This window comes from Solanum lycopersicum, chromosome 8, assembly GCF_036512215.1.
Source record: "Solanum lycopersicum chromosome 8, SLM_r2.1".
NCBI lineage: Eukaryota > Viridiplantae > Streptophyta > Magnoliopsida > Solanales > Solanaceae > Solanum > Solanum lycopersicum.
The window spans coordinates 67,525,837-67,543,649 of NC_090807.1; the positions used below are offsets into that span (position 1 = coordinate 67,525,837).

Sequence of the window (17,813 nt, forward strand, 5' to 3'; positions counted from 1 at the left end):
GAGAGCAAAATACTCTTACAAGTTATGAGCTTTTTCTGCATTCTCTGGTCCCTTGGGTTGGAAAAGGGCAAACTAGGCTTTCAAGTTAGAATTGAGCATATTTACCGCCACGACAGTTAGTAATATTTTTATATCTTAATGATTCACCTTTGGAATCGTATATCATGGAAGTTGCTCCAAATTAACACCATTAATTTTTCACCTTTAATTGAGACGAAAAAGGTTGGACACCAGTTTGGATTAGTTGGATGCGTGATGGTAACCATCTTTATCCAAGGTTCTATAATACCATACTCCTTCATAACCCAAGCAACTAAATGAGTTGTCTTATAATCAGTAAAAACACATACATCACTTCCCAACGTTCCCACGTGTATTTCAGTCTCTCAGCTGAGAAAAGGAAAAACTAAGCTTTCAATGTAGAATTCCACGTCAAGATAGCCTTCATGGTTAGTAAGATTTGTATATCGTCATCTTTTGAATCATATATCATGAATCTTGATTGAATCAAGAAATCCGTTTCACCTTTATTTGACATGAAAATGAGTGGATGCAAGCCACTTTGGTCATTTGGATACTCGATGGTTAACGACTTTATCTAAGATTCATTAACTCTATACTCCTTAGTAACCCATACATCTATATGAGTTTCATTGTAATCACAAAAGACACAAAGATCACTTTCCAACGTTCCGAGACAATTCAGTCTCTCCTACTATATACGAAGGCTTCTCCATTTTATCCCATTTCTTGTTAGCTAAATCAAAAGAAATGATGTTCTTGCTCACATGCTAATGAAAATATCCCATCCACAAACAAGCCTGAACGCTCTTCAGACTATGAACTTTGACCTCAATATCATTTAAATCACTATAAATATAAATTAATATAATTATAAAAAGTACCCACTACTTTGTAATCATCATTTTTCATTAATAACATTGCTTTATACAATTTTCACAAACTTTTAATTAATGAAATTAATTCAATTATAACTTTTATAATAACTCAAATTTGTTTAACAATTCAATATAATACATTATCATATTACTCAAATTTCGTTGAAACAACTCCTCTCAATCCCAGTTGATTACTAGCCTGCCAAAGTCAATCAATTTGAGTTCAAAATATTATCTCAAACCGTGATTTCAATAAAAATATTTGAACTTAAAGCAAAACGTAACTTACCTTTAATTAATATATATGAATCCCAATCATATGAAACTTCAAATACTCTTATCAATGTCTAAATTCATTTTGAAAATGATAAAAGAGTTGCAATTTTTATTTTATTTTGTACTATATAAATATGAATTAAATGATCAAATTTGACATTTTATTTTTTATTTAATTAAAAACATGTTAACAGTTTACAAATCAACCCCTTCTAATTTTTTATATTTTCACTTTGACCCCTTAATTTAAGAACTTTTTCCTTGACAGATACCAAATTTCCCTTCTTCTCACTCTCCATTTTTAGAACTCCAGTAATACAAATAGGGTTTCAAAATTGAATTCTCCGAAACCCTAATCGGTCTTTTATGAACGTCGACGACGAGTTTTTCATGACTTATGAATGGATATTAGTTTTTTCTCCGGCGCCGTCACGTTAATCTGTTGTTTTTTCGCCGTCGCTGCCGCTTGTTTGACTCACCGATCAAAATCGGTGCGGACGAAGGGCGGAGAGGATTCCTGCAACTGTGCTTGTTCGCATGGTAGTTGTGGAGGAGGACGTTTTGATAAGACTTCGGTTTTGAACGGAGGGAGTAGTGGTAGTAGTGTTTTTGGTGGTTTTGAGGAAGAAATGGTTGAGAAAGTGTCTGTGACAGTGGCTGCGGAGAAACTGACAGGGGCGTCGATGATGGAGCAGCTTGTTCCTGAAATTACGACGCATGCGTTGAGCTATTTGGATTATCCGAGTCTTTGTAGGCTTTCGATGACGAATTCGCTTATGAGGAAGGCTGCAAATGATGATAATGCATGGAAAGCTCTCTATCACAAGGTATGCCTCTAAAAGTTACATGAAGATGTAGTTTTTTTTTCAATTATTAGTGCTATCTGCATTCCATATAACATATCAATTGTATTTGACTGGATATGCTTAAAATGTTATATTTAGATTATATACTAGTGTTGTATTAGTGATAGTGGAAGAAAATTATTAATACGACAGTTAATAGTTAATAAATGTTAAATGAAAGTTGAATAGCTAGCTTAATAGAGTGAAAACCCGAGGGAAAGACTTAGATAGTCCTTTTAAATATGGATATAGTGGTATCTTTTGTTTATGTATACTACTAAATGTAAAACATCCTCTTAACGGAGTTACAAAAACTAACGGAAAAAGCCTAAAGTCTACAACGGCAATGGTTAAAGTAAACAAAAGAACCACCGATGTAAGAGAAGTTGTGTTTGCAGTCCATAATGAAGAATTACTGCTACCAAAACTCACCTTTCAGAAAATTCATTAAATGTAAAAGGCCAAAATGCATAACAAATTTGGGATTCTAATGAAAGGTCCCACTTCTTGGATTACATAAATGTCAAACTAATTCTCGGAGGTTAAAGATTTAACCTTTAATTTTTTCCCCAAATCTTTTGCACTTATAAATGAAGAAAAACATAAAACATAAAAGGGTTAAAAAAAAAAAGTAAATAATTTAGAACTCCACACTTACAGGTATCTCCTCTTCCGCCATTTTCTCAGAAAATCCCCAGAAGAAGAAGAAAAATCTATTGCAGAAATTATCATTTGAACATTAGGCATAATATTATTCTTGAAATTTGTAAGAACAAAAAGATACCATTCTCTCTTCTCATAATCAAATTTCCGTTTACGTCTTCCGCATTGCCACTCGTAATCAATATGAAAACATAGATGTCACCATGAAAAAACAACAAACAGCAGAAAAACCTAACAACCTGTTTTTTGCTAGTTTTAGCAACTCTGTTTAGAGGGAGACCAAAACTGACCTTCAAGATTTGTGTGCGCATTTAAGGGGACATGGGAATGTGGTTGTGAGGATTGGGTTTAAACTTCTCCTAGGAGGAAGGGCATTAAGTTTGACTTTTAGGAAGCCCTATCATCCTGTTTCCTGCTAATTTCCAATATTGCAAATGTTTCCTTTTACTTATAGATGAATAATCAGCTTTTATGGTACTCCGCGTCTTCCATCAGTCTAGAGAATACGGGTCTCTCAAGGGGTCGGGAACACTGTTAGCTGGATTCCAAATCAAAGAATGCAGACATGGGAACTAAATAGATAGCTTGGGGCACGGGAGCTTCCCTTAAGAGAAGCGTTCATTCATATGGCAGATGCATCAAAAGATTTTTTGAGCCTAGTGCACCTATAATTGTTATTATTATATATATTATTATTATTATTATTTTATATGAAAAAGTAGCTTAGTACAGGATCAACAGGTGCCATCTGTTTAGTCCTTTTTGTTGTCTCAAGAACACTGAAGCTATGATTCATCCATCATTGTCTTTTATTATGGGCTAAATGTTTTACTTTCTCCTTCCCAACAATACGGAATTTTGAAGTAAAAAACTGCTTAAAGTTAATACTCTGAAGTTTAAGTGTTAGAATTGCTAAATAGTTGTGCCAAATTAAGGATGTAACGCTTATTTCATGCATCACATATTAGTCAGTTCTTCCTACCGGCATTTTGTATGCTTAGAATTCGGGGTGCATACCCTCTGGTATACCATGTACCCCAAATTGAACACTCCTCTTCTATATGGCATACCTACCATGTAGAAATTTTAAAAATACACTCTTTTTCATAAGCAAATTAGATGCACCAGACTCCAGAGAGGGGAATTTCATGGTAACCAATCACAAGAGTGGGTTGGGGAGATTCCGTGGTATATACGGAGTACAGTAGAGTCGCTCCAAAGAGTGCTTAACAAGTGGACACTGCACATTGACAATCAATATAAGGGAAACATATTCAACAAGTATACAAAGAGCTCAACATTCAATACTCAGTGTTAACTGCACGTGAAGGGTATAGAAGGACAGTAAACTCCAGTGTTTCTTTGTGATACACATGTATAAAATATGTGAAAGAGCTCAACCTTTTTGATAAAGATGTTATAGAGCTTTCCCTTTGTCAAAAGTGAACATTAATAGAGCTATTTGTCCACAGGAATAACACGGAAATTTTCCTTGGGGGTGGCGTAGTAGTGTGGACATGAGAGTATCAACTTGGAAATTCTAAATCAGAGTCCCAGCCTATCTGCTCCAGCCTTGGTGAGCAGGATTACGTTGTGAACCTTTGCTTGTGGGATACCTTGGCAAGATTAGTCAAGGTGTGTTCTAGTCAAGAAGAACAACAACACCACAATCAAAAAGAAATATGAGAATTGTTTTACTTCTGTTTGCTACATCATTTTTTAATTGATTTTGATTTGCTTGGAAACTGGGAGGAAAGAAACAGAAGCTGAAAGGAGTTTACCACATAAAAGTATACCTTGTAGAATGCCCTTTCTGTATCAGACAAGTATGTCTATCAGCTAATGATGTGTATTTTAGATCAACGATTCTGAGCCCCAATATTTTTCCATCTTCAGGAAAAATAAAAGGTGCAACAATCCCTCTTACTTTTCTTTGTGGACCATGTACTTTCTTGTTCTACATGCATTTTGGATGTTGCATACATGACTTGAAATGTCTGTGTAGTGATTGCCTTTTGTTTTCTCCTCATCTCTTAGGATTTCACATTGGAGCAGGATTCTCTGTCTCCAATTAATGGATGGAAGGCTTACTATGCAGCTACAAGAGCCATTATGAATGTCAATGCTGATTTTTTTAATATTATTAGAGAGAGATCAGTTCCAGCTATGGAACGTTTTTGGCTCAATGCAGATTACGTGAAGTGTTTTCATGCCTCTGGAGAGTGCTTTACGGGGTATGAGTTTTTCCATCCTCCATGGGGGATCATCTTTTGAGCTTTTCTACTCTATATCTTTGCACCTTGCATGTCTGTCGTCTTGTTCTCCCTTTCAAACCTCTATTTTTTTTTGTGATTAAATTCTCTATAATATTTTCATATGACAAACTTGTGATGCCCCCCCACCGCCACCCCCACCCCCGGAACAACCAAGTCTCTCGACTTTGGTTCCTCTGGGCATTGCGTCTTTTGTTGTCCACTTTTAGGAGGTTTTTGTATGGTCTTTTTCTTTTTTATTTGCATAAAGGTTGAGTTCTTGTTGGTTAGTTTGGCTGGAAACCTACTTTTACATATCTTATCAAAATTTCTACTTCTATATATTTGAAAAAAAAGAGAACATACCCCTCCTCCTAGGGTATAAATAAATGCACTGAATTAGCTTCAAACTTATTGTGTTATTTTTTTTTGAGTACAACAAATCCCCCCCCCCCCCACCCCCCCGCTGAACTTGGCGCTAAAACTTACTGAAGTACTTGACAATTTTGAAGTGATTAAATGTCACCCTAAGAGATGCAAAGTAAGTAAAAGCACGTGAAATAGTTTTTTTAAAAAATTGAATGGTTTATATCATACACATGACCTTTTTTTATTGGCCAAAATTTAACTAATAGTTTTAAATTTTTCTATAAGTTAATTTATTAATAAATGTGAAATTTCTTGTTTAAAGGTAAATGAAATTTGTGGGTTCAATTTTTTTTAAGAAAATAAATAATCATTTTGTTTTCTCTTTATTTTGTTGTCTTCCCCATTTAAGCACTTCTTATACCTTTCTTCTTCCATATAAGTCATTTTTCCAACAAGTTCATCTCTCACCTCACTAGTCATTCATCAATCCACAAAACCCAACATCTAATTGAAAGTAAATTCCTTGAATTTTAAGTGACCCATTTTGAATTCTATATGAAAAAAAGTGGGTCTATCAACTTTCTTATAGAACCTTCTTTTTTCATTTGAGTTGTTAAAAAAAATACTTTCAAAAAATATCATTCTCCAATGATAGATTTGTAGGAGAGGGTTCGAAGAAGAAAAAGTATAAATGCACTTTTTTTTTAAAAAAAAAATGATGAATGTTGAAGAAAAGAACAAATATTGAAGGCCGAAAGTGGTTGGGAAAAAAGAAGAAGCCAATGAAGGCTGAAAATGGTGAAAAGAAAAGGGGGGGGGGGGCAGTGGAGTGGAAGAAGGGGGGGTAATTTTGATTTTAAAATGCATTTTAAATTTATTGATAAGTGTAATGTATTTTAAAAAATGTTTAAAAAAAGGGTGAATAAGAAAAAAAAAGACTAAAAATTAATGATGTAGTGCTCACATGGTAGTGACGTGGCGCTTACATGGCTATGATGTGGCAGGTGAGAATGGTATTCACTTCAAAGATGTTAAGGGGGGTATTTTATCACCTGTGCAGTTTAAGTGCTAAAGTAAGTTGTGTTGCCAAGTTTAGGGGGATTTGATGTATTTTCTCGTTCTTTTTTCATATTTGTTTTTGTGTGTAGCTTCTATCTATGTTGTTGGTGTGAGGGTTTCCATATGTTTTATATCATTAAGGTCTTGGATAGATGCTTGGATTCTTGCACATGGTAATTTGAGTCAAACTTAGTGAGCCTGATACCACAATTTTTCTTTACTTGTATTTAGGCTTCTTTCCCACAATTAGTCCTCAATACCATTAACTTTGTTTTAGCCAGTCTTTGCGTGTTGATCCTTCTCGTTCTATCCCAAGCACGCTCTTCCACCCATTAGTTAACCTACTCTTGAGGCTCATTCTTCAGCTTGTCAAGCTACTTCAATTTTGTAAAAAGAATAAGAAGACAAGGTGAAAAAGAACTGTCCAAACACACATCTAACCCTGCAATTGGATTAGCCATACGGGAGGGTATTAGAAAATATATCTGCCTGATGCCTTTCTGTTCCCCTCCCCCCCCCCCTCTAATTAGCTTGTTCTAATTTGATATTGGTTTGTTCTACTAAGATGCTACCGTCATCATAGCAATTGCAAAGTCTTTAAGTATTGGCAGCTCTCTCTAATGCAAGTTCACTAGAGTAATTGAATGTTTTTTTGTGACATGTTTACTTCCCATGTCCTTGTATCGTCCAACGCGTCTAGAATTTATTCGCCAATGCAGTTATAATGCAATTTACTGACTAGTATGTTTTAGCGTGAGACATATTTCATTTTTATGTGTTTACATATCGTTGAACACACATGTTGAGTTGCGTATCTGGCAATGCAGTCACAATGCAGTCATTGGTAGCTGGCAACTGGCTTTTAACTGGGAGCAGAATGTTGATTTTGAAATTAGAGACGTGAAGGCAAGAGTGATGACAGATTCGGCTTGGGTGACTATGAAAGCTTATCTTAATATGGGATCAGGTACCGTGACTAACGTGTTTGAACTCCATAATGGGAGATGGTACATGGTCCATCATCACTGCTCAGTGATGCTCATTCATGGAGGTGCTGGGCAACAAGCTGTGCAGGGATAGGATTAAAGAAGACAAACTGTGAAGAAGATTGATTATTCTTTTGAAAATTGGAAAGTGGTATAGAGATCGTTTATAGTAGAATTGACTTCCCCGGGAATCTCCATAAAATTATTTTTATGTAGTTCCTGCTTCCTTTTTCCATCGTTTGATAGTTAGATATCACTAGTTTCTTGCCATTGAATTTTTGGCTTTGCTAATTTTCTTGGCAATACACATGCACAGTTTGACAAAGTGAAAATGTCCAAAATGTTTTTGGTCTGTCTTGTATCAGAAGGTACGCGTAATCCTATCGTCAAGAGTTCTTGACTATTGCATCAGATAACAGGTTCATCTTCTAAGTATTTTTCCGGATTAACGACCCTAAAGGAGTACCAAAATGAAAACTATATGTCATCTTTAATCTTCACATAAAATACAAAAGTAACTACATAATTTTCTTGTGTAGCAAAGAACGTGGTACAAATGCTATCTTTTCGAACTAATATAATATAGTTGTTTACTGAAAATAAAAAATATATTCCATAGGTCAATTATTATTTCTTTTTTTCAAAAAACAAAATGATTTTTTTTGTTTTCCCTTTTCCTTGGTGTCAAAATGATGTCCAATAACAAACATTATCACCATCCATAAGGTTCCGGGGACTGAGCACAGTGGAGCAGAGTGGCTGAGAAGATGATCACCGCCACCAGCATGGCCACCGGTGGTAGCAGCTCCGTCTTTCTCTCCGTCCCAAAACTACCATCCCAAAAGTTGCAAATTTTATCTCACAAACAAGTCTTTTTCACAAACAAAAAGTGGTCTACATTGCCCTTTCTCTGTTCTTCTTCAACTCCACTTGTAGAAGAAGAAAATGGGTCGACTGACGATGTCCTTCCAGCTTCGATAAATGAAGAATCTAGTTCAGTTTTACCTCCCGGGTATGCTCAATTTTTCTGCTTTGCAAAATTTAATTTCTTGAAAATTATCCCCTTTTGGGGAAATTTGCAGCTAAAGCCTTTGCATCTGGAATGTTAACAAGTGTTAGAAATTTATATTGCTAAAGATGTGATACTTTTTATTTATTAATTTTTGTCTTAGAACAGACCTTTGTCTCTTTTACCTTTTTGATTATCCATAAATTACAGAGGACCAGTGACATACTGTTCAAAGCTTGGTGTATAATTATCGTCTTTACAACAGACGTCTCTCTCAACTATCAAGTTCATTTGTGCTACTATTTGGTCCAAAAGCTTAATATTGAATAAACAGTTAACGAAACTCTCGCTTAAGTTGGACAAATCGGTTACCTCTCCTGTGTTGGTTTGTGACCTATTGCATAGGAGCGGGGGTTTGTATCCCTTGTTATCAAAAAAATATACTTGGATTAGATGTTTCAGTCTTGAGAGATCGTAGTTCCTTTCAAACCATAGAATGTGTTTCAGTCTTGACTATGATTTTGTTTTACGCTATTTCATTCAAGTGGTTGCTGATATAAACGAACATATTCTGCAATGTTAATGAATTGAATTTGATGTGTTTACAGAGCATGTAAGGGTTGTGGGAGATTGGAGATTGAAAGTGGTTGTAATGGCGAAGGACGGATACAAGGAGGGATTGCAACAATTCCAGGGTTTGGTTGGTGGCCAATCAAGGCTTACAGGCCGTGCCCTGCGTTTGTTGCTTCTGGTGGTAGGTACAAAAGGTTTGGACAAAGCATGGATGAAGTTGTCTCTGGGAAAGGAGGTAGAGTTAGTACTGTCGGAACTGACGTTGAGGTTCAATCAAGGTAAATATCTATTTAGTCTATTTCCGCTCTTTTCATCTCTTTGTGCTTAGCAATTGTCGACTATCTGGTGATATAATGAGGAGTTTAACTTGAAATTATTAGTACAAGATACTTGCTGATGGATAGCGGAATGATAAAATGGAAATAGTCATTACACTAGCCGAGGGTCTTTCTGAAATAGCCTCTCTACCTTCACGAGGGATAAGGTTATGCATGCACTCTACCCTCCCAGACCCACCCATGGGATTTCACTGGATATGTTATTACTGTTGTAATCTGTCATATCATATCAGAAGATCTGAACGATAACCAAATCTCACACAAGCAGCCGTGAAACACTGTTTGGATCAAACGCGCTGCTACTTCATTCTACTGATTGTCTAAGCATAGCCTAAATGACTTAAAAACGTCAAAAACTACTACTCAATCCCAAGCAAGTTGGAGTCTATGTCCATGTTGCTCCATTCAAGTTCGTCCCAGTCCATTATTATACTGTTATGAGCTCTCAAGTACTTGAGAGAACTTCAAAGCTAGTAAACTCATAACTTATGCTTTTCATCTTATATCAAACTTTGCAGCACGAAAAAGAACAGAACGAAGAGATCGAAGAGCTAACTGTTGGAATGTAATTTCAAGAGATTGGAGGTTGTTTGGCTGAGCACGGAGTTTAAGCTACTAACTTGGCAGTTTCCTCGTCTCTCTATAGGTTTTTTGGTGATAAAAACTTGAATTGCGTGTATTTATACAAATCCCAAATGGTTATTTGTGTTAGCAATTGTAATCAAGATGAACTATGTTGTTTTATTTCCAACTATACTATTTAGTTTGTTACTGGTCAAGACTTCACCCGTGAAATTATACTAGCTATGTTGTTGTTAGTTTGCACTTGGCAAAACAAGTACACTTGGATCATCTATTAAATTTTTTGGGGAGAACTTATGTAGGTCGGATTTTTGCTTGAAAGACGGTACAAATTTTTAAAAATGATATAGAGTGAGATCACAATTTATCGAATTAAAGTGAATTTCTCCTTTAACTAAAGGGTAAAACTATATAAATAAAAAATTAGAATGATAGAGTATTTGGTACTCCCTTTCCATTTTATGTTCCACTATCTAATTGCAAAATATTCATTTTTATTTGTTTAATTTAAGTAGTTAAAGTCACGTAATTTCTAATTTATTGTATTAATATTAATTATAGCCATTTTTAAATTGATGTATGGCTTTTTTCAAATATCAAATAATTATATATAATCAAAATAATATAATAAACAAATAAAAATAAACGGAAACATGCAATAAATGTAATCATAAAAACCTAAATAGAGCGAGTGTTTTCATCTACTTCCCCAATTGAGCGAAATTCCGCCCCTGCAAAAAACCTTTTGAAATTCCACAACTTTCTCCGAAATGGATTCTGAAACTTCCAATGGAATCGAAGAAACGGTACTTGATATCCTCAAAACCTCTAACCTGGAAGAAGTTTCGGAGCAAAAAATCCGAAGAATGGCTTCAGAAAAGCTAGGTCTTGACCTATCCGAACCGACCCGGAAGAAATTTGTCCGGCAGGTGGTGGAGAAGTTCCTTGCTGAAGAACAAGCAAAACGTGAAGCAAATGCTGCTGATGAAGTGAAGGAGGAGGAGGAGGACGACGAGAATGATGAAGAAGAAGAGGACGGCAAAGTGAAAAGCAGCGGTGATAAGGAGTATGATGACGAAGGCGATCTCATCGTTTGCCGAGTGAGTTCTTATAACTGCTGTAATTCTGCTTTCTGAAATTCTCTTTACTGTTGTAGTTTTGGTTATCATCTGTTTGGTGGAATGGTCCAGGAGGCCCATTGTACTTGGTTTCGATTGTCATTTGGACATTTTAAACTCATTTCTCATCCGATCAGTGTGTGTACAACAACCGATTACACATGGAAGAAGAAAGATATTTTTTTTTCTTTTTGTTGAACTAAACAATTTTCTATTTGGATTATGATTTATGAAAATTTTAAATTTTAAGCACCTGCAAGATGAGAAAGTGATCAACTTTATGAGTTTTTGCTTACTTGTACTTGAAAGATGATGGAGGTGGATTATCTTCTTTTCTTACAAAAACAAAAATGATTGATTAATAGTTAATAGAAGAAAGACGAATATAAGAAGAGCTTGAAAGTCTATATTGGCTGACATGATGGAACTGATGCATTAATCCTAGTACTTGGAACTCGGTCATTAGAGTACTTATTAGGGCTTATCATAATGTGATGTGAAATGTTTATTGTTTTCTGTTGCTTTATTTCTGCTGAGATAATGTATCTCGATGTCCCTCTTTTGGGTTGATAAAAAAATATATTCTTGATGTTTTTCTGGGAATTCAATGTAGTTGTCGCAAAAGAGAAGAGTGACTGTTACTGACTTTAGGGGAAAAACTCTGGTGTCGATAAGAGAGTACTACAGCAAAGAGGGCAAGGAGTTGCCTACTTCTAAAGGTAATAATCATTTTATTAGATTTTTTATCATGAATTTGCATACAAAAGTTCATGTTTTCTCATTTGAAATAAGCTCAAGTGATTGGCTGACTGCTATAGTTAGAAATGAAGTCTGTTGAAAAATTTTAAATCATAGATGTAAAGCAAATTCTTTATGCACTGAGAAGTTAAATCGCGCCATGCTTGTGGTTTGGATCACTACAACGAGAAAATGTACATTTCTGTATTGCTTGGTCTTAAAATGTTCAGCTATTAGTTATCCATCATAATCCTGCTCTGAATTGCATTTCCTATGTTATATGGGGCAGAAAGAACTTCACTGAAGAATTTTATCACTTGCTGGCTTTTTGTTTATATTCTCTTTGCCCAAAGTTTATCTCTTAAAAGGTATAATTAGCTTGTTGTACCACGACCTTGATACATGTGTGCTTTTATGCCCTTTAAGGTAGAATGTGGCGAATGAATTCACCTGCAAACAGTTTTCATATTAGTGCTCAACTATCTCTCTCCTCTTCCCCCCCCCCCCCCCCCCCCTCCTTCCTCCCAAAAAGAAAAGGAATTTCATGTTACCTAAACATGATTTTATTGGCCTCCTCTACTGCTGTCACTTGATAAAGTCAAGAGACAATAATAGCAAGAACAGAACTTCGCTGATTATAAGCACTTTCTGCACTTTGTGTTCAATAAAGAAGAATTTAAAGGTTTTTACCTTGAGCGCTTCTTCCTATTTTTTGGCAGTTTATATAAAAAATAAAATAAGTCGTAGAGTGAGTGCTTCTGCCCTTTTTTTTTTTTAAAGCCACTTCAGGGAATATTGTTGTATGGTGTCTCGAAAGCTATCTACATTCTGCTCTTTTAGTTGTTTATTTAAAGAGATGGCTACTTTCTTGCATTGTCTGGTGGTTTTAGCTGATTCAAAAGGAACCTTTTAGATTGTTCCCCATCTACTTGATATTATCTGTCATTTCATCTCTATCTTTGTCCATCTAACATGTCCACCACTGTCTGCAATGAAGGTTTTTGCCACATCTATGTTCCTCTATCCATATGTTATTCAACTCCATCATATGGAATTAACAGTGGTCCCACCATCATAGCTAATTATATCATGTTGGGAACTAACTTAATCAGAAGATACAATTTTCGGAAGTAAAAAATGAAAGATCTTGAGACTTCTTCATTTTTTCTGGACTCCATTTGGTTAGTAAGAAAACATCAGTTATTAATCTTGAGACCAGCATTTGTTTAAAGCATCCAATAAGTGTTTCTGACCACACACAACAACCAAAAAGAAAAAGTTTTTTTGAGGGGAAAAGGTTAGACTGGTTATCTGCAAGGAACTTATGGGCCATTTATTGGACCACCTAGATATTTTGCTTTCTGATCTTTTGTTGAATGTACAACTACTGCTGCTGGTGCTGGTACCTCTCTCCTTTTCTCTTTTATTAATCATAAGCGGTGTTAGACTTAGCCAATGAATGATACGGATGATGGTGGTACTGATGATTTGTTTGGGATGCCAAGAAGGGCTTTTTGTTAGAAGTAGGTGCTTGATTTTTCATTTGAAACTAATAATTGCCCGGATTTATGGTATTTTATGCTGTTCTATAAGATGTTGTCTTATATTCCTCTGAGTTCCACTATCGGAACTTTCACCTTGTTAGTGAGGGTTCGGTTCCCCACTTCGTAATCCTTTTCCCCCTGAATTCATCCAAAGATGAAATCGCAAAGGGTAAAAATAACAATAGGACCACTTCTTCTGATACTTATTGTATCCCCTGCAGGGATAAGTTTGACAGCTGAGCAATGGGCAACTTTCAAGAAGAATATTCCTGGAGTTGAACAAGCCATCAAGAAAATGGAGTCGAAGGCTTAGTTTAGTTCTTGATTTCGGTTACATGCAGTAAACTATATTTGAAGACTTAAAACACTAGGAGACATGTTTTTTTGGGTAAATTGGTTTAACTTTTGGTTAACATGCAGTATTATGCCTGCTCTCTTGGCTAATACAGATTTTCTCTAATTTGAGGCATTTGGTTTCTTTCTGGAAACACTAAACAAAACCTTCTATGATTTTACATGCTTTTCGGCCCCGTCTCTGAAAAATAGTCATTGTCATGGCGTTTCAAATACCACCGGTGAAATATTATGACAAATCGTTGAATTTGAACTTCACAAACACTAGTTGATAAATCGTGCTTATTATCATCGAATTTCACATGAAATTTGAAATTTTTGAGCCAGTAATTGTTTTTCGTATTACAGGGGCTGGAAAATGACTTTGTGTTTCAAAGGTAGAGTTTGAAACTTCATGACGATAGTTATTTTTTCGGGGTTGAAAAATAGAATTTTATTATTTCTTGCTCTATCGTTTATTTCATCCAACTAGTCTGTAGCTCTGTGGTCAAAGGCTAAATTAACTATCAGTAACCTTTACTAATAGTCAAATTAGTACTTAATTAATGACCAAAAGAATTTTTTTAAAAAAAAAAATGATGAAGAATCGACTATAATTTTTAGATAGTTTTGTATTATAATCGATTTATTCAACTCCTATGGTTAAGCGTTACGATACACCTAGACTACAAGCTCAATGTTCGATGAACTTATAAGTCATTGTGTGTTGTAATATTGATAGTTATTGCGTTACATTATATTACACATTTGCAACCATTAATCGTATGGACAAATAATGTTTCTGGTTGATATTGATTGAAGAAAATAAAGTAGGCCATAGGATAATTTTGACATTTTGTTTATGTGGTCTAAAATCTAAATGACACTAAAAGAAAGTAGTATATTTGTGGTTAGGTGCTATATTCCAAAATGTTTATTTAAGCACATAAAGTCCAAATACCATTATAACAGGATGGCCCTCTTGTGTCCCTTTGCCACCACATGCCAAATTTAGCACTATTTCAATGCCTACTTTATCTAACAAGGGCAAAAATTTAAGGCGGTAGGAGCAGATTGTGTTTCAATCGTGTAGATTTTATATTTATAGTGAAAAATTTATTAAATATATAATAATTTAACTGTAGAAATGAAATATGCGCAAGTTTTTTATTATCTATCCGAAGTGTAGGCAAGTTTTTTGGTAAGAGAAAAATATTTACTTGAAAAAATTTGAGTTATTTATTTGTTTTCTGATATTTTTATATATAAGAAGAAATTACAGTATTATTTTAATATAATATAAGCAAAAGAAGGGAAAATCAGTTGAGAATGTTGCTTAGGAAACTTTATTGTCATATTTTCATTATGAAAAAGAGAAAAAACATTTCTCTTTATATCAAAATTCAAAAGTTCCATCCACAATTAGAGTTACATTACTTTTCAATTCATTTTATTTCCTCATGGTTAAGGATAATTGATGAAGAGTAACAATGATAACATATATATGCCACGTGTCCTCTTAAGATCCATTCATCCAAAATCTTGTCTAAATTCTTAATTGGTTGTCTAAATACCAATTGGCAATACCAAACACCACATATATCATTTTTAAAATACCAAACTACTATCCATATGTACTCCTCCTAAGTTAGTTCCATAGCATAACTTAGAAAAAACTTCAAAAAAAAAAAAAAACATATTTCATTGAAATTCAAAGTAAATTTTTTCAAGTATGGGTTGTGCCTCATCAAAGAGAATAAAGGTTGCCATCGACGTCTACCGTCCTCCGCCGACGAGCTTCGCCGTCTTCGATATCAACTCCATTGAAGAACCATGGCTCAAAAGTGCAAACAACAACAACAAGGTATTGTTAGTTTACAACTTATCAACTTTCAAACACAAAAGAGTAGGAGTGATAAACTAATAAGAATTGAACATTGCTCCCTTAATCTCAAATTATTTGTCGTGATTTTTATAAATAGGTGTCTCAAGATATAATTAGTTTTTCGTTTTATCTTTAATAGTTATTATTTTTTAAGACTATAAATAATTCACAAGAATAAATATTTAATGGAAGAGAGATTATTATATCTTAATACTTAAATAAAGGTAAATGGTTCAAAAATCTCTTTAATATTTTTAAAAAATGTGTAAATAAGAAATAAAACAGATAATTTGGAACAGAAGGAGTATTTGTTATTGTAAAGGTTTTGCCTATATTAAGCTTAAAACGTCGCATACAGTACATAACTTTTATATATACATAGATATTCTAGTTAATTTTGTATTGTATTGAATAATCCCTAGAAATTTGATATTTGTTTCATTTCCTAAAAGATATTACTATGTTAAAGCATTTATAAATACAATTGCTGTCCCAAATCAAACGTTAGTGGACTAGAATTTTAAAAAAGAACACTGATTATGTGCGTATGGACTATAGTATGATGTTTTCTTAATTTGAAAGACTATTAATAATTTTATGTATATTTTTAAATTTAATTTATTATCTTGATAATTTAATTTGACATGATATATTTATATTAAAATTAGGTAGAAGAAAATGAGTTGGATCAGGACGAGCTAGACGAAGATGAGAAGCCAATAAAAGTAGCACAACCAATTCTAGAAAAACTCAACACTTCTATTGATGATTCTCCAAAATCATGGGATGAAGTTAGCAAAGCTTTAGAAGATTTAAAACCCACTCTACAAAACCCACCACCACAAAAATCACCTAAAAAACCCCTCCTTGCCCTACCGGCGCCGCCTCCGCCGCCATCAGAGGCGGCGGAAGACGGCGACGGTTCACCAAAAAGAAAAATTCCAAGAAAGAGTTTTTCCTTTCATACCCTTGAAGAACTTGAATCCAAATTATCATCAAAAGATGCCAAAAAGAACAATGAAGTGATCAAGAAAAATGAGGAAAATAAAAAATTCCAACGATTCAATAAAAAAAATGATACACAAATTGCTGTTCATAATGGGGAAGTAGAACATCAAAGGACTCACTCAGATGAAGGGTACAAGCCAGTAAAAGAGAATATATTTTTGTTGAGGGACAAAATGGAAAGGGAAAAAGAAGGGAAAGTTCCAAATTTTATAAAGTTTAACCCTTTAAGTGACTACCCCGAAAAGTGCCCGCCACGTGGCGATGACTCATTGGTCATCTACACGACGTCGCTAGGTGGCGTGCGTCGTACGTTTGAGGATTGTAATAAGTTGAGGTTAATTTTGGAATCCCATAGGGTGGTTTTCGACGAGCGTGACGTGGCATTGCATGGCGAGTTTCGTCAGGAGCTGAAGGAGTTGCTTGGAGATGGGGAGGACGCGGGAGTACCGCGGTTGTTTGTGAAGGGGAGGTACATTGGTGGAGTGGAGGAAGTGGTGCACCTGAACGAGACGAAGAAACTCGGGAGGATATTGAATTGGGCTAGGGTGGAGAGGGGTCTGGGGAGGTTAGGATGTGAAGGGTGCGGAGGTGCTAGGTTTGTGCCATGTTTTGATTGTGGAGGGAGTTGCAAAGTTGTGAATGGGGATGTTAAGGAGAGATGTCCTAAGTGTAATGAGAATGGTTTGATTCATTGCCCTATTTGCAATTGAATAATTGTTATGTATTATTGTACGCATACATTAAATCAATGAATACATAGTGATGTTGTTACTTTGTGAAGTCGCTACGAACTTAGTATAGGTACCTACATTCTCAATATGAATATATGCAACTAATTTTGCATATATATAGTTTTTGTTATTGGATTTTGTATACTTTTTTTCATGGTTTGATAATTCAGTTATATGGAAAATGTGAAGTTTTTAATCGAATGATTTGCATTATGTATAGTATACCGTTTAGTTTTTTGAGGAGGTTTAGTTGAACCCCTTGCGCTTTCTCGTATTAGCGTCTCAACAATAAGGTAAGAAAATAAATAGAGGGTGAAAAGGATTTTATCGGGTTTGAACCGATGACCTTTTGATTTGTCGTATTTTTCTTAATAACAAAGAAATACGATTTTTATTTTAGTAAAGCTCTTAATTTCCTTGTGAAGGAAAAATAGAATGAAATTAGGAAAACAGTGGCCTGATATTGAATTTGGTTCAATTCTTCAGATTTTTTCTGAAACAATTTTAGCATTGAGCATATAATACAGTATAAACTTGACATGTCATCAAATTGGATTTAAAATTTAAAAATTATAAATTCCTGCGATAACCTTACGTCAATATAC

At 34.7% G+C, this 17,813-nt stretch overlaps 4 protein-coding genes across 4 annotated transcripts; all 4 read left to right on the forward strand.

Annotated features, from left to right (window-relative positions):
* Positions 1 to 1,418: 1,418 nt before the first annotated feature.
* On the forward strand, positions 1,419 to 7,701 carry LOC101252707 (F-box protein SKIP8). The gene is made up of 3 exons (XM_010327049.4): positions 1,419 to 2,002; positions 4,721 to 4,917; positions 7,191 to 7,701. Exons 1-3 carry the CDS (start codon positions 1,577 to 1,579, stop codon positions 7,441 to 7,443), a joined length of 876 nt encoding a protein of 291 aa, XP_010325351.1. The 5' UTR covers positions 1,419 to 1,576; the 3' UTR covers positions 7,444 to 7,701.
* On the forward strand, positions 7,191 to 10,048 carry LOC104648938 (uncharacterized). Its single transcript, XM_010327048.4, has 3 exons — positions 7,191 to 8,361; positions 8,967 to 9,209; positions 9,788 to 10,048. Exons 1-3 carry the CDS (start codon positions 8,117 to 8,119, stop codon positions 9,822 to 9,824), a joined length of 525 nt encoding a protein of 174 aa, XP_010325350.1. The 5' UTR covers positions 7,191 to 8,116; the 3' UTR covers positions 9,825 to 10,048.
* Positions 10,049 to 10,489: 441 nt separating this feature from the next.
* LOC101252417 (RNA polymerase II transcriptional coactivator KELP) lies at positions 10,490 to 13,751 on the forward strand. Its single transcript, XM_004245455.4, has 3 exons — positions 10,490 to 10,951; positions 11,583 to 11,688; positions 13,473 to 13,751. Exons 1-3 carry the CDS (start codon positions 10,622 to 10,624, stop codon positions 13,562 to 13,564), a joined length of 528 nt encoding a protein of 175 aa, XP_004245503.1. The 5' UTR covers positions 10,490 to 10,621; the 3' UTR covers positions 13,565 to 13,751.
* Positions 13,752 to 14,949: 1,198 nt separating this feature from the next.
* On the forward strand, positions 14,950 to 17,257 carry LOC101252103 (uncharacterized). Its single transcript, XM_004245454.5, has 2 exons — positions 14,950 to 15,448; positions 16,138 to 17,257. The coding sequence occupies exons 1-2, from the start codon at positions 15,317 to 15,319 to the stop codon at positions 17,185 to 17,187; spliced, it is 1,182 nt and encodes a 393-aa protein (XP_004245502.1). The 5' UTR covers positions 14,950 to 15,316; the 3' UTR covers positions 17,188 to 17,257.
* Positions 17,258 to 17,813: the final 556 nt, after the last annotated feature.